We start from the raw sequence: 13,093 nt of genomic DNA, 5'->3' as shown, positions 1-13,093 counted from the left end.
GAACAAGGTATGAAACATTAGGAGGCAGGGCCGACTGATTGCAGGCCATGAATCTTTCTAACTGCAGGGAAAGTGTGTATTTTCGGAGCAATGGGCATTTGTTTTCAGGATAATTAAAATATAAAACATTTTTAAAGTAACGCAAATGTACTTTTACTTGAGTACTTTTAAATAGGCTACTTTTTTACTCTTACTTGTACGGAAGAGGATTAGGGCCACAAACATTTATTTGAGTTCTGAGTTTAAAGTCAGAATTCTGACTTTAAACTCAGAATTCTGAGAATAAAGTCAGAATTCTGAGGAAAAAAGTCAGAATTCTGACTTTAAAGTCAGAATTCTGAAAACTCAAAACTTAAATTTACAAGTTCAAAACCTAACATACATTCAAGTGGACAGCAATTTGCCATCCCATTCCATTGAAATACATTCAAATCCTAAAAAAAGATGGTTATGGAGACAAATAGTGAAAAATTATTGATTGAAATTATGTAAATGAGACCAACCACCAGAGGTGGAAAGAGTACTGACAAATCCTACTCAAGTACAAGTATTGTTACTTCAGTGAAAATTAACTCAAGTACAAGTAAAATTACTAGTCCAGGAAATTACTCAAGTATACGGAAGACGATTAGGGCCACGTGAAAAATTTATTTGAGTTCTGAGTTTAAAGTCAGAATTCTGACTTTAAAGTCAGAATTCTGACTTTTTTCCTCAGAATTCTGAGTTTAAAGTCAGAATTCTGACTTTAAAGTGAGTCTATCATTGAGAGATGCTTGTAACGAATTGTAAAAAACTGTAAAATGTCCAGTGGAACCCTGAAAGCACGCTTGAAAGAATTAGGACTGAGGAGACGGGGCGGCTACTCTTCAACAAGTGACATCAGAAGGGCCATCTTATCAGAGCTGCGCGGACCTGGACAGATGTTTGGATACAGAACTATGTGGTTGACTTTAAAGCAGAAACATGGCCTCTGTATTAAAACGGTGTATTACGCAACACTTCTAATACAGTTAATAAAGTTGTTTTTTATTACTTCGGGGTTGTTGTTTGTTGGTCCACATTTGAGCCACATGATTTTGCGGGAGAACCCGTCTATACAACCAGATATCGCAATGCCAAACGGTTTTAATTTGTCATACCCGTCTACATGCCACAAGTAATTTGGACCCATAGAATAGTATGAGCGTCTAATAAACCTACGACGTGTCCGCGACAAGGTTCCGCATGGGTTCAGTTCACGAAGCATTTGCATTACCGTCTCCCTTTTACAGTTTTTTACGATTGCTAGCAACCTTTTATCAGTTCTGTAGTCATATTTTCATAACTCTTAACACAGTTAGCACAACATCGGTCTGTTGCGGGCCATACCATTAACACATTTCTTGTTCCTTTGACACAAAATGCATTCAGTGAACACATTTTAAAAACTCTTGAATTTCTTTTACACACAAGCTCAACCAAGACCAAAACTATGGATTTTTACTGCCAAATTTACAAATGCTTGCACACTGTATGTCAGAACAGATAACCTCATGTTCTAAACCTAACTTATAGGCTAAAGTTGAAGTGAAAAGCAGTTCACATTGTATATTGAAACACAAATATATGTCCTATATTTTTTGGCTGGACCGCAACAGCGGGGCCAGCCCTACAAATGCGAATGTCACTCACTGACTGACTGACTGAGTGACTGAGTGATCAAGTTACACCATTGGTCGGCCGTGGCATGTGGCACATCATAGGATCACAGAGCAAAGTTAAGTTTCGTTTTCTCCGCCGAGATTGGGAGCCCGTTTCTCCCACACAGTAAGCAGGCTGACCAATATCATGCATGTAAGCTGAAGCTAAAGTAGAATCTATACAATTATATCATATCGCCATTTATTTTGATGCATATGCGTGAGCTCAGTCCACCTGACAGCCCTCTGTTCTGTCGGCGGAGAGAGAGACACAGACAAGCATGGAGGTTTCGGCACGCCTAGGGCTTGCTGCTGACCTTCCTGCAGTTTCCCTGGGCCACAGTTCCGGCCAGTGCCAATAGCTGGGCGCCGATTTGTTCCCCGTGATCCGGCCGAGATTGCAGCGGGGGTCCCGACGCCGATGCATCACCGGGTGTCCGGCGAACAGCGTTTTCGCCACCGATGGGTACCAGAGCGACTGCCGCTTGGATCGGGAGGATCAATACGGGCCGTGGGCGCTGTGGAGAGGACAGCGGCGGAGAGAGGAGACAGGACGCGCTGGAACGGAGATCAGTATGGATGTATGGACTATTATTCTGTATTAGCAGTCTACAGCGGAGTTAGTTACACCACTGGTCGGCCGTGGCACGTGGCACACCCATACACGTTCCAGCCATATACTAGGTTTTGACCTAGTCTTGTTTAAAACTAGCTTGTCCCCTCCCTTGCTCTTTAAAAGTGGCCCTCACTCCCTCCCTTTCCTGAAAATGTTCTCATAATGGCAGAATCGATGAAGCACGGGAGTAAACTTAGTAAACTACTAAACTTGCGACCTATCTCTTCACCTCAGTCTTCAGCAGGAAATTAAGGCCTGGCAAAGCGAGACTGGTAGCCGGCGACATTTCTCTGTAGGTACGGCTAGCTTAGCTGTTATGCAAAACGGGAAAAGTGTGGGATCGTCGAGCAGTGTTTGTCAGAAGTCTTGCAGCCAAATTCTGTACTAATTGCAACTGGTTGATGTTTTTTTGGCTGAGGCAAGCATACAGAGTGTTAAAATAGTCAAGGTGACATGAAACAAAGATAACTTTCTCTAGATCTTGAAAAGACAGAACAGAGCGAATTTCTCAGCAATTTAATATGCTGTTCAAACTTAAGAAGTGGATAAAAAAAAACCCACCTAGGTTTCTTACCGCTTGCATGATATTGGGTACATTCAGGGGAAGCATATAGAGAGAGAACAGAATGGGTCCAAAGTGTGACCCCTGGGGCACACCATACGTGAGTGGGGCAGACGAGGATGTTTCCAAGAGACACAGTGACCTTCCTATTTGACACATTGGAATTTATGGAATATGTTATTTCTCACAAGCACAAGTATCTCAAGGAGATGAGGCCTATCATTTTGAGGCAAGGCTAGATCAAGGCCTGGTTTCTTTAGAAGGTGCATGATGGTAGCCAACTTAAAATACAGCCAGAGAGAGGGGATCCTGTACCGATCCTGTACAGACCCACGGTGCATGTTGACACGGGTATCGGTTAAATAATTCCACTAATGTTACTTAAATACCACAGGTAATAATGTTACCTAACTTTAAAGTTTACAGGGCAACAGAAGACGTGGATGTATGTAAATTAACGGCAGAGAGTGGGGCTCGGTGTGGGAGCAATGCTCGGCTAGCGCGACACGTTTATTGGTTAAATTACCTATTCTGTTACCCACCATTAAGGTTTGCAGGACAGCAGAAGATGTGGATGTCTGTAAATTGACGGCGAAGAGTGTGGCTCAATGTGTAAGATTCAATATGGCCATCTCTTAGTCAAAGACGCTCTCTAGAGGCCATCTCACAGAGCGACATCTCACTAAGTGTTACCTGAATGACTGACTGACTGACTGACTGACTGATGGACTGCCTGACCTGAATTTGCCTCTTGATGCCCTCGGCTGCACCGTGGGAAAAACAAGATCAAGGGTACGGCCATGAGTGTGTGTAGGGCCCAAAACGTGCTGCTGATTCAGTAGTATTTAAAAACACATTACACATTACATTTGTGTCTAACGTTAATCAAATTTAAGTTGACTGATGATGAATCCAAAGCTTGAGAACTCATAGTTATTGGTCAAAAAATAGCAGTTGGTCAATTTGATTATAAGGTTAGCATCATGGAATATGCCGTACTACAAGTTCAAAATTTACACTTTGCATTTGTATGGCCCAAAAAGGAAAATTTCTATCTGTATTTGACCAACCAACCAAATTATTTGTATATATATATATGTCAAATTGGCATGTATATAAAATTGGCCTCACTAATGCTAAATTACTAATCAAAATAATTAGACTTCCCGTGTCAAACAAAAAGCATACAAACAACCTCTCTCTCTCTGTTGCAGATCAATGTGTGATCAGTGTGTGATCAATGTGTGTGTGATAGGCAGTAACAACACCAGCAGACACCAGTTGTCTCTTGCTATGGGACACAGTACTGGAGACAGCAGTGTTCAATACAGACCAACTGTCCTTAGGCATAGGAATAACTAAACGCTGGAATTGTATGGGATTCTGCCTCTCTCATCCAATATCTATCATTTTGCAAAAGTTCATAAAGCCTTACTAGGAATGATGAATTGCTTATACTGGTCATTTATTAATATTTATTGATTGCATTTTCAACACTTGTGCCTGCTCTAACAGGTTTCCATGATGCGTCTGATGGATCCGACCCTCATGTCCATGGGACCCATTCCCATGTCTCTCATGCTCCTGTACTCTCCAGGCCTCAGGTAGATCATCCTGCCTCTGTAGTTTGGCTGTTCGTACATCAGCCAGTGGCCGTCCATCACGTTGCAGGACTGGCAGTCAGACATGCGATAGCGGTCCTGGATGGAGTCACAGTCGTCCATCAACTCATGCATCTGACCAGAGAAGTTCTCCCTCTCGTAGATCCTCATGCGGAAGGTTCCTCTGTGCTGTGTTGGGAAATATAATTTGATTGAGGTTTCTGTTTGCATATTCAAGCTTACATACATGAACTAATTACATTAACTTCATGAATCAGCACGAAGCCTCATACCATGGGGATCATACGGCAGGATCGGATGCAGTCACTCATGGTCATTCCCATCAGGCGCTGGTTGTCGGGGTACTCTCCTCTTCTCACCAGCATCTGGTGCCCCATGAAGTTGGGACGCTCATAGACCATGAAGCAGCCGCTCTCCACCCTGCAGGAGTTGCAGCGGCTCAGATAGGAGGTCAGCTCGGGACAGTCGCTGCTGGTCTCATAGGAACGACCCTGGAAGTTCCTGTCCTCGTAGAAGATGATCTGAAAATAAAATAGTACATTTCATTCAGTTTGTTGTATTAACAGCCTAAAATTTCAGATTCTTTTTTAAGTTAAAAAAAATAGTCATCAACCGAATTTACAACGTAAAAAGTTTAGTTACTCTGCCCATTGTGGTGTTATTCCTATCCCTGACTGCTCTGGTACTTTGCCCAGCCAACCTCTCTGCCACTTTTATACCCAACTTGATAGCGAAATTATCTATGGAGCCATTGTTTTGATTGCCTTACTCAGCAGCATAGCATACAGGACCATAATGTTTGTTAAATCGGTCTGTAAATGGATATTATTCCAGACTGTATGCATCTGGGGCAATGCCAATTGCTGCAGCTCTCCTATGGGAAACAGGTGGGTGAGAGCAGCAAATATCAACTGGGACAATTTTTTAGTGTCAGTGTTAGGTCTGTGTCAGTGTTAGGTCACTTTAGTATATTCAGATGCAGCCAGTTGGTTCATTACTTGAATACAAATTTGGGACGATGACTTAATGCCACTGTAGTGTATGAGAGCTCAACAGTTCATTGATAGAGCAACAATAAGTGAAAAATGTTGTTTTATTTCTTTGACACTAATAAACACACAATGGTAGCCTGGGTGAGGAAAAATAAACGCAGGGTTCACATTTATTCTATGAATCTCTTTCTTTTATGACAAATTATGAACTGGTAAGATAGGGCCTTCTAAGGTTTAACTCATTTATATTGTTAATGTTTTGGAGGGATCAACAACTATATGTATGTCCCACTGCTGAAAATATACTAACATTAAATTGTGCGATACTGAAGCAGTTTGTCAAGGGGGTTCCCTCTCTGAACTATTATGGTATTGACCACCAGAGGCAGAAAGCTACTGTAGATTATAGTTGTATAATCTTCCATCATTGTGTTATTCTCACCATGTTCATGAGCAATCTATGCAATTTGCAGTTATTAAATGTGGGGAAATTGCTACACGTCCACTTTAAAATGTATACTTTTTTCTCTAGAAACATCTTAGTACAAAGGGGCATGATTGCACAGTTTAGTACAGTAGAGGCAGCAGCTACATGCGTAGTGGGAGTTGATTGGCTCAGCCCTGTGTGTTCATTAAAAGCCTGTCTGTACTGGGAAGATTTGGAAATTCATAAATCATTTCTGTTGGTGGTAAGCAGATATGTAAAAGTTGATTAACAAATAACAGAATGTTTTACACATATATGCAATAATGAATATTGCGGGAAACTGATTACAAAATGATGTGAATTCTTTCATTCAGGATATAATTGATAAAATGAGAAAATATAAAATAAAATGTAGGACATGATCCATCTTGGCTGAAACTTAATCTACAGTGTCTGATCATCTGTTAAATTCAGGGTCATTTGAATTTGATATAAAGTATGAATGTAATTCAATGTAATGTAATTGAAAATTAGCTTAGGCTATAAATGTTATGATATATGACGCCAGACTATTTTCGTTAAAATGCTCTATGTCTATGTGTCTGTCCCTATTCAAATAAACACTGAAATGAAATGTATTCACCCAAGAAGATTATGACAAACTGTACGGTGCATCAATAAGAATTGGTTACATTGCAACCTCATATTATTTGTACTTGTGCATTGTTATAGTGTTTAATTTTGTAAGTCTGCAATATTGTGTATCTGCTCCTACTGTCCCTTGGCCATTCCAGTGTTGAAAATATTACTTACACTTAAGTGAATTAAATGAAACTGAAGTAATAGCTCATTGTTAGGAGTTGTGTTTGTACTTTAAAGACCAATAACAGATTTAACCTTCAGGTCAAAACTTGTTAAATGGTCAGATACTATTCTTCTATCTGATATCATGGCAAATACATTACAAGATGACAGGGTGGCAATTTCTAAACACTTTATTTCATTCTTTTTCAACAGGAGTCCATGATACGCCTGATAGAGCTGAACCTGCTGCCGCTCCAGCCCATATCCTTGAAGTTCCTGTACTCTCCAGGCCTCATGTACATCATCCTGCCTCTGTAGTGGGGCTGCTCGTACATCAGCCAGTGGCCGTCCATCACGTTGCAGGACATGCAGTCGGACATGCGGTAACGATCCATGATGTTGTCGCAGTCGTCCATCAGCTCGTGGCTCTGGCCTTGGAAGCTCTCTCTCTCGTAGATCCTCATCCTGTAAGAGCCTCTATGCTGTTGAAAAACACGCAGAGGAAGACATGTTTACATAGGACTCCTAACATTTAGGACTGCAATTATGCTGTTGTTACTTTGTCAGGTGTGTTTATTCTTCAGGAAAATACCAATTGGTTTGATATTAATTCATTTGAATAGATATTACTGATATTACATTTAAATCTGGATCCTCATTTGGAATAATGTTCATCTTTTCACAGATGCAAAATAGAAGACCAAATCCAGGATGAAGTGATCTGGTCCTTGCATACCTGAGGAATTAAACGGCAGGAACGGATTGAGTCACTCATGCCAAAACGCCCGTAGTCGGCGTACTCTCCCCTCTTCAGGAAATACTGGTTTCCCATGTAGTTGGAACGGTCGTACACCATGAAGCAGCCGCTCTCCACCCTGCAGGAATGGCACCTGCTCAGGTAGGAGGACATGTCAGCGCAGTCGCTCATGCATTCATAGGAACGACCCTGGAAGTTCCTGTCCTCGTAGAAGATAACCTGTGAAAAACATGAATTCAATTTGATGCTCATATTCAGATATATTTCAGTGAATGTGAAGTGGTTGATTAATTTGGAATAAACCATCACCTGTCCATTCTTAAATGTAATTTAACTTTATTTCATGTCATTCTCTTTTTCTATTTTCCAGTTGCTTGTTGTAGTGTGAGTGAATTAAGCTGGAAAATGTGTTGTCCATGGTGTAATCTATACATACCTTGCCCATGTTTGATGATCTGTCGTTGTGGGAATCTGTCCAACAACCTGTGGCTGCCAGGCGGCTTTTATACTTTATACGCACCGTAACAGGGTTTTGTCATTCAAATTATCTGGAAGCTGATGAATAAGCAGGTCTGTGATCGCTGTTAATTTTCAGTTGTGCCATCATGATCCAGAACAAAGGCAGGGGAAATGGGTGAAGACACGAGGTAGAAGAGGAGGGGGAAGGACTGAACTGCAGTCTTTAAACTTGTCAGATCGGGGCTCGTGGAGCATTGGAGTGAGCAAAATAATTCTTTAAATAAAGAATCTGTTTATTTTACCACATTTACTACATTTACTCTACATTTTCAATACCATTCTGAAGGCAAGATGACCTTAAATGCACTATAAGCACAGTAGCGTTACCAGAGGCACTGCTGATAGAGTAGGCATGTAAACTCTCACTGTTCTTGTCTCTGGAGGCTGAGGAAATTTGCTCATTTTAGTGTGCAGCTCAGGTTTATTGCTGATCCCTTCTTACTATCCTTTATTCTAAAAAAAATTCCTAAACTATCTAATAGCATCACTGCAAACCAGATTACATATAATCTGAGTATATATCTGTGTCTTTTACTCAATTACAGACTTCACAGTACAAAGTTTACAGTAAACTGTAGGCTACATCTAGTTCTCTTTATTTGAACCGGCTTGTGACATTCACTTTAAAAGCCCAGCCTGGACCTGACGATCAGTGTCAATCTTTGGCTCACTGGCTGTGTTCAGTCCAACTGAAACTGCAAGTGATGTTGTTGAGCTGTGTGTCACACTGCTATGTTAGCTAACAATGGAAATGAATTACTGATGTGAACTGAATTTCCCCAAGGGGATCAATAAAGTACTATCTTATCTTATCTTATCTTATCTTATCTTATCTTATCTTATCTTATCTTATTTTATCTTATCTTATCTTGAACATTTGATTCTCTATACATTGTTCTTCAAATGACAGACTTGTGGTTGTTCGAGATTGGTTGTTCAACTTGGAAAAAAGATGTGTGAAAAGAATATTTAATGTGTTTGGTAAAATGGTGAACTTTTTTTTCTCAGAGTTTTATTGAATCTGTTTTAACCTTTTGTGTTTTAACCTGGTTTGGCCACTTAATCAGACTGGTGAGGCTGGTGAAAGTGAGCCAGGCATGACTGCTGTAACTGAAATCTTTGAGAGTCATTGTGCTGTCGGCTGCCCCGGTCACCCTCTTAGAGGCCAGTATCAAACAGTAAAATAACTTGGGACTCATTATTACAACTGCAAATATTTTGCTTGATTTGCACATGAAATGATGTAGCATCTTATGCCTGTTTAAGAGCATCATATATTATACTAATGAGACTTTATATTGCACCTTACTGAATGATTTATTTTTTACGAGCATTTATTGTGTTTACAGTGGTTTTATTTTGTTTTGTATCATGTTTTATTGTAAACCCTGTTTGCAAACCAAATCCCCTTATGGGACAATTAAGTTTTGAATTGAATTGAATTGAATTGAAGTGACGTGAAGTGAAGTGAAGTGAAGTGAAGTGAAGTGAAGTGAAGTGAAGTGAATTGAATTGGAGAGAGGATGACAATGACAATACAATTAAAAATGAAAGACAACTTTTGTGAAGCAATGCTAAAGGACCCCTATGGATTTTTGGAGCTAAATGCTAGCCTAAGTATAAACCTGAAAATGTATTGTTTAAGTTCAAAGTAAAATAATTATCCAGATCTCATCATGTCTAATAACACTTAGAAACCCAAACCTGTGTATTTCTGAATAATATAAAATGAAAAAATTAGTCTTTGTTTATTTTTGAGGGAAGTGTGCTGTGAGTTAGGTCATTTTGAGGTGAACTCGCTTGATACTATTTATAGCACTTATAAAGAGGTCAGAAAATAGATTACATCCCTTATAAGTAATTGTAAAGACACTGAAATTATATTAAATCATCCATCACTTGATCTTAAAAATAGCTGTAAATACATAATCAATCACTATTTTATCATCATTGTGGCACAAAAAAGGAAACAGTTGCTTAGCCCATGAATTGACTGAGCCAGCCTGAAAGTCTAAGGTATCATGGGAAAACCAATTAATGCTAAGAATCAACCATTTCCTACCAGAGCTCTTCAATGTTGATAAACACAGCATATGTTCCCCATAGTTACTCATGAAGAACACACAAGCATTTCAACAAGATTCAAGCTGGAATTCAATCTAACAAGATTTTAAGCAAGTAAAATAATCATTCTAACTTAGCTATTGGTGCTTTTTCAAATAAAATCGAACCAAAAATATATCACATTCAAAACTTAACCTCTGAGGTGGTGGCACTGCAGCTTGAGCCTGGTTTGAAGCCAATGTTGCCAAGCTGAGAAACATCAGTGCTAGCATAGAAAAAGATGTACTAGATTAAATAGCTATTATATTTTTTCTATACTCTCAGAACAAAAAATTAAAACCAGTAAGGCTTGTTTCTTCATTCAGAAGGTCTTCGCATGTCCTGTGAAAGCAGATGTTTCACCTGGCTCTCCAGTCATCTAGGAAAACCCTCGCTAGCATTTACCGTGAGGTTCCGAAGAGAAATGACATCATCAAAGCCAAAGTATGAAGAAAAAAAAAGAGAGAAAAAAAAGTAACCTTCAATCAACCAAATGTGCTTCTTTTTGAATAGAGTTCTGTGATTTCTTATTCAGGTAGATTTTGTTTACAATGCCTTGCTGTGCTAATTCTTTAACCGATTCGACTCTCAGTATCCTGAAATGAGTACTAGCGTACTGAGGCATTGCTAACAAGAAAATTATGCCTAAATATGATGTATGGCCATCAAAGATAAGAAATCATACTTCCAAAGCTTCACTACAGCCGACCCTTGTTCAAAAGTACGAGATAAAGGATTGCGTTGCCCCTACCATGATGACGATTGGCTGTTATTTCATCCTGTGCAATCATCATGTGCAAAAGCAAAATGAAAACACTTTACAAAATGATTTCCTGTCCCACACAAAAACTGCTGATAGAAACCAAATAAGAAACCTTAATAATAATCCCCTGATAGGGAAGTACTGAATGGAAATAATACACATAGTGGTCACAGAGTAGGGCAGTTGGCCTTTATAACTTTCACATCTCAGTTCTGGCAATTCTTTGATATGAGGCCATTACATCTGGACAAAGGGAAATCAAACTTGAACAAACATTTTGCTGATATGCAAATCAAGGTAATTTAGATGACAATGGCTTTCCCTCGTCGGCACATTCTGCATTTCGATATAAACCACAACACAGCTGCAGCTGGGTGGGAGGTGAGCAATATCATTAAAAATGGGGAAGGTAAGGAGCCTTATGAAATGTTAGCTTCAAAAGGTTTTCAAGATATTACAGCCAATATGAGAAACTATATGCACATCTTCCTTCATCTAATTTAATGTAATTTTACATTTTTATGGCAGCTATGTATTTTTCAATATGCTATTGTTGTGCCCTGTGTATGTGTTTTACGTGTCACATCATATCTAAAGAAGCAAGTCACAGTAATTTTGTTGCTGATGTGAGAAGTTTGGCTGACCAGCTTACCAGGATTTCACTCTGTTTCCTTCCATACAGATTGTATTCTTTGAGGATAAGAATTTCCAAGGCCGAAGCTATGAGTGCAGTAGCGACTGCCCTGATCTGCACTCCTACTTCAGCCGCTGCAACTCCATCAGGGTGGAGAGCGGCTGCTGGGTGCTGTACGAGCGGCCCAACTACGCCGGCTACCAGTACGTCCTGACCCCTGGGGAATACCCTGATCACCAACAGTGGATGGGATTCAATGACAGCATCAAGTCATGTCGCTCTATCAAAAACGTAAGCCCAATAGCTGATTTTTAGAACATAGCCAGCAGGTGATTGAGCTTGAATATTTATTCATGTGTAAGTTCAAATGTCTTAAATAAGTGTGTAAGTGTCTTAATGATGTAATAATATTAGTAATGCTCCTGTTCCTTTACACCAAGCTACAAATTGAGTAAAACATATACAACTCAAGTGATATATCACTCATTCAAAGCTCAAAGGTGTGCTTTTTGGAACTTTGGATGTTTAAACAATTCTGGCCAAATTTGATGCAGAAGAGTGCCCTGTTCCAGTGAAATACCACAGGGTGCACCAACCAGGCAGTAATCAGTCAAAAGCCAACAGACAAAAAGGAGAGATAAAAGGCTCATGATTTGGCAGAAGTTTGCCTCATGTCCATGCCCATGCACATCAATTATTGAAGGAAACCAGGAAAACAGCCAAGAAACCCATTTATAGAAGCCTCAGAGTAATTTAGGACACACACATAGGCCACCTGACTTAGATAGCAAATACTAATGTAATTACGTCCATCAATTTTAATCCTCTAATGTGTATGACTCTTTCAAGGTCTATGGAAATTCCTGGAAGATCAGAATCTACGAAAAACAGGATTTTGGAGGCCAAATGGCAGAGTGGGATGAAGATTGCCCATCGGTTCGCGAGGCCTTCAAGTTTTGCGAGTTACACTCCTGTGTGGTGCTGGACGGTGCGTGGATCTTCTATGAGCAGCCCAACTACCACGGACGCCAGTACTTCCTGCAGCGCGGCGAGTACCGCAGCTACACGGACTGGGGCGCCATCTCCCCCAGCGTTGGTTCTTTCCGCAGGATCACAGAGTTCTAGAACACCGACGACCATGTGGGGTTCGGGAACCCTAAGACCACTGAAGTTCTAGAACCCTGAGAACGTTTAGAGCTCCAGAACTCTGAGGCCACTGGAGTTCTCGAACTCTGAGGAATTTCAGAATTCAGAGATCCAAAACCTTGAGGCCACTGGAATTCTAGCACCTTGAGGAAGTTCAGAGTTCCAGAACCTTAAGGCCACTGGAATTCTAGCACCTTGAGGAAGTTCAGAGTTCCAGAACCTTAAGGCCACTGGAATTCTAGAACCTTGAGGAAGTTCAGAGTTCCAGAACCTTAAGGCCACTGGCGTTCTAGAACCCTGTGGAAGTTCAGAGTTCAGAGTTCCAGAACCCTAAGACCACTGGTGTTTTACAACACTGAGGAAGTTCAGAGTTCCAGAACCTTAAGGCCATCAAAGTTCTAGAATCCTGAGGAAGGTCAGAGTTCCAGAGCCTTAAGGCCACTAGAGTTCCAGAACCCTGAGTAATTTC

The 13,093-nt window shown here is 40.3% G+C and overlaps 2 protein-coding genes and 1 pseudogene across 2 annotated transcripts; 1 reads left to right on the top strand and 2 right to left on the bottom strand.

The window, feature by feature from the left end:
- Positions 1 to 4,365: 4,365 nt before the first annotated feature.
- Positions 4,366 to 5,154, bottom strand: LOC139657293 (gamma-crystallin M3-like). Its single transcript, XM_071535075.1, has 3 exons — positions 5,122 to 5,154; positions 4,752 to 5,000; positions 4,366 to 4,647 (listed from the first exon to the last, which is right to left on the bottom strand). The coding sequence occupies exons 1-3, from the start codon at positions 5,128 to 5,130 to the stop codon at positions 4,366 to 4,368; spliced, it is 540 nt and encodes a 179-aa protein (XP_071391176.1). The 5' UTR covers positions 5,131 to 5,154.
- Positions 5,155 to 6,908: 1,754 nt separating this feature from the next.
- On the bottom strand, positions 6,909 to 8,044 carry LOC139657292 (gamma-crystallin M3-like; annotated as a pseudogene).
- Positions 8,045 to 11,244: 3,200 nt separating this feature from the next.
- LOC139657290 (gamma-crystallin M2-like) lies at positions 11,245 to 12,603 on the top strand. The gene is made up of 3 exons (XM_071535074.1): positions 11,245 to 11,253; positions 11,527 to 11,769; positions 12,328 to 12,603. Exons 1-3 carry the CDS (start codon positions 11,245 to 11,247, stop codon positions 12,601 to 12,603), a joined length of 528 nt encoding a protein of 175 aa, XP_071391175.1.
- The last annotated feature ends 490 nt before the right edge of the window (positions 12,604 to 13,093 follow it).

This window comes from Centroberyx affinis, unplaced genomic scaffold (genome assembly GCF_046629955.1).
Source record: "Centroberyx affinis isolate AG114_WGS23_722 - 3 ecotype Tasmania unplaced genomic scaffold, CSIRO-AGI_Caff_v1 ptg002652l_1, whole genome shotgun sequence".
Taxonomy (NCBI): Eukaryota; Metazoa; Chordata; class Actinopteri; order Beryciformes; family Berycidae; genus Centroberyx; species Centroberyx affinis.
This window is presented reverse-complemented; position numbering and strand designations above follow the sequence as displayed.

What these genes read in the sequence shown, in the direction of transcription:
- LOC139657290 (XM_071535074.1), top strand. An exon ending in CATGTCGCTCTATCAAAAAC is followed by an intron (nt 11,770 to 12,327) that starts GTAAGCCCAATA and finishes GACTCTTTCAAG; the next exon opens with GTCTATGGAAATTCCTGGAA.
- LOC139657293 (XM_071535075.1), bottom strand. An exon ending in CCTGCCGTATGATCCCCATG is followed by an intron (nt 4,648 to 4,751) that starts GTATGAGGCTTC and finishes TTCCCAACACAG; the next exon opens with CACAGAGGAACCTTCCGCAT.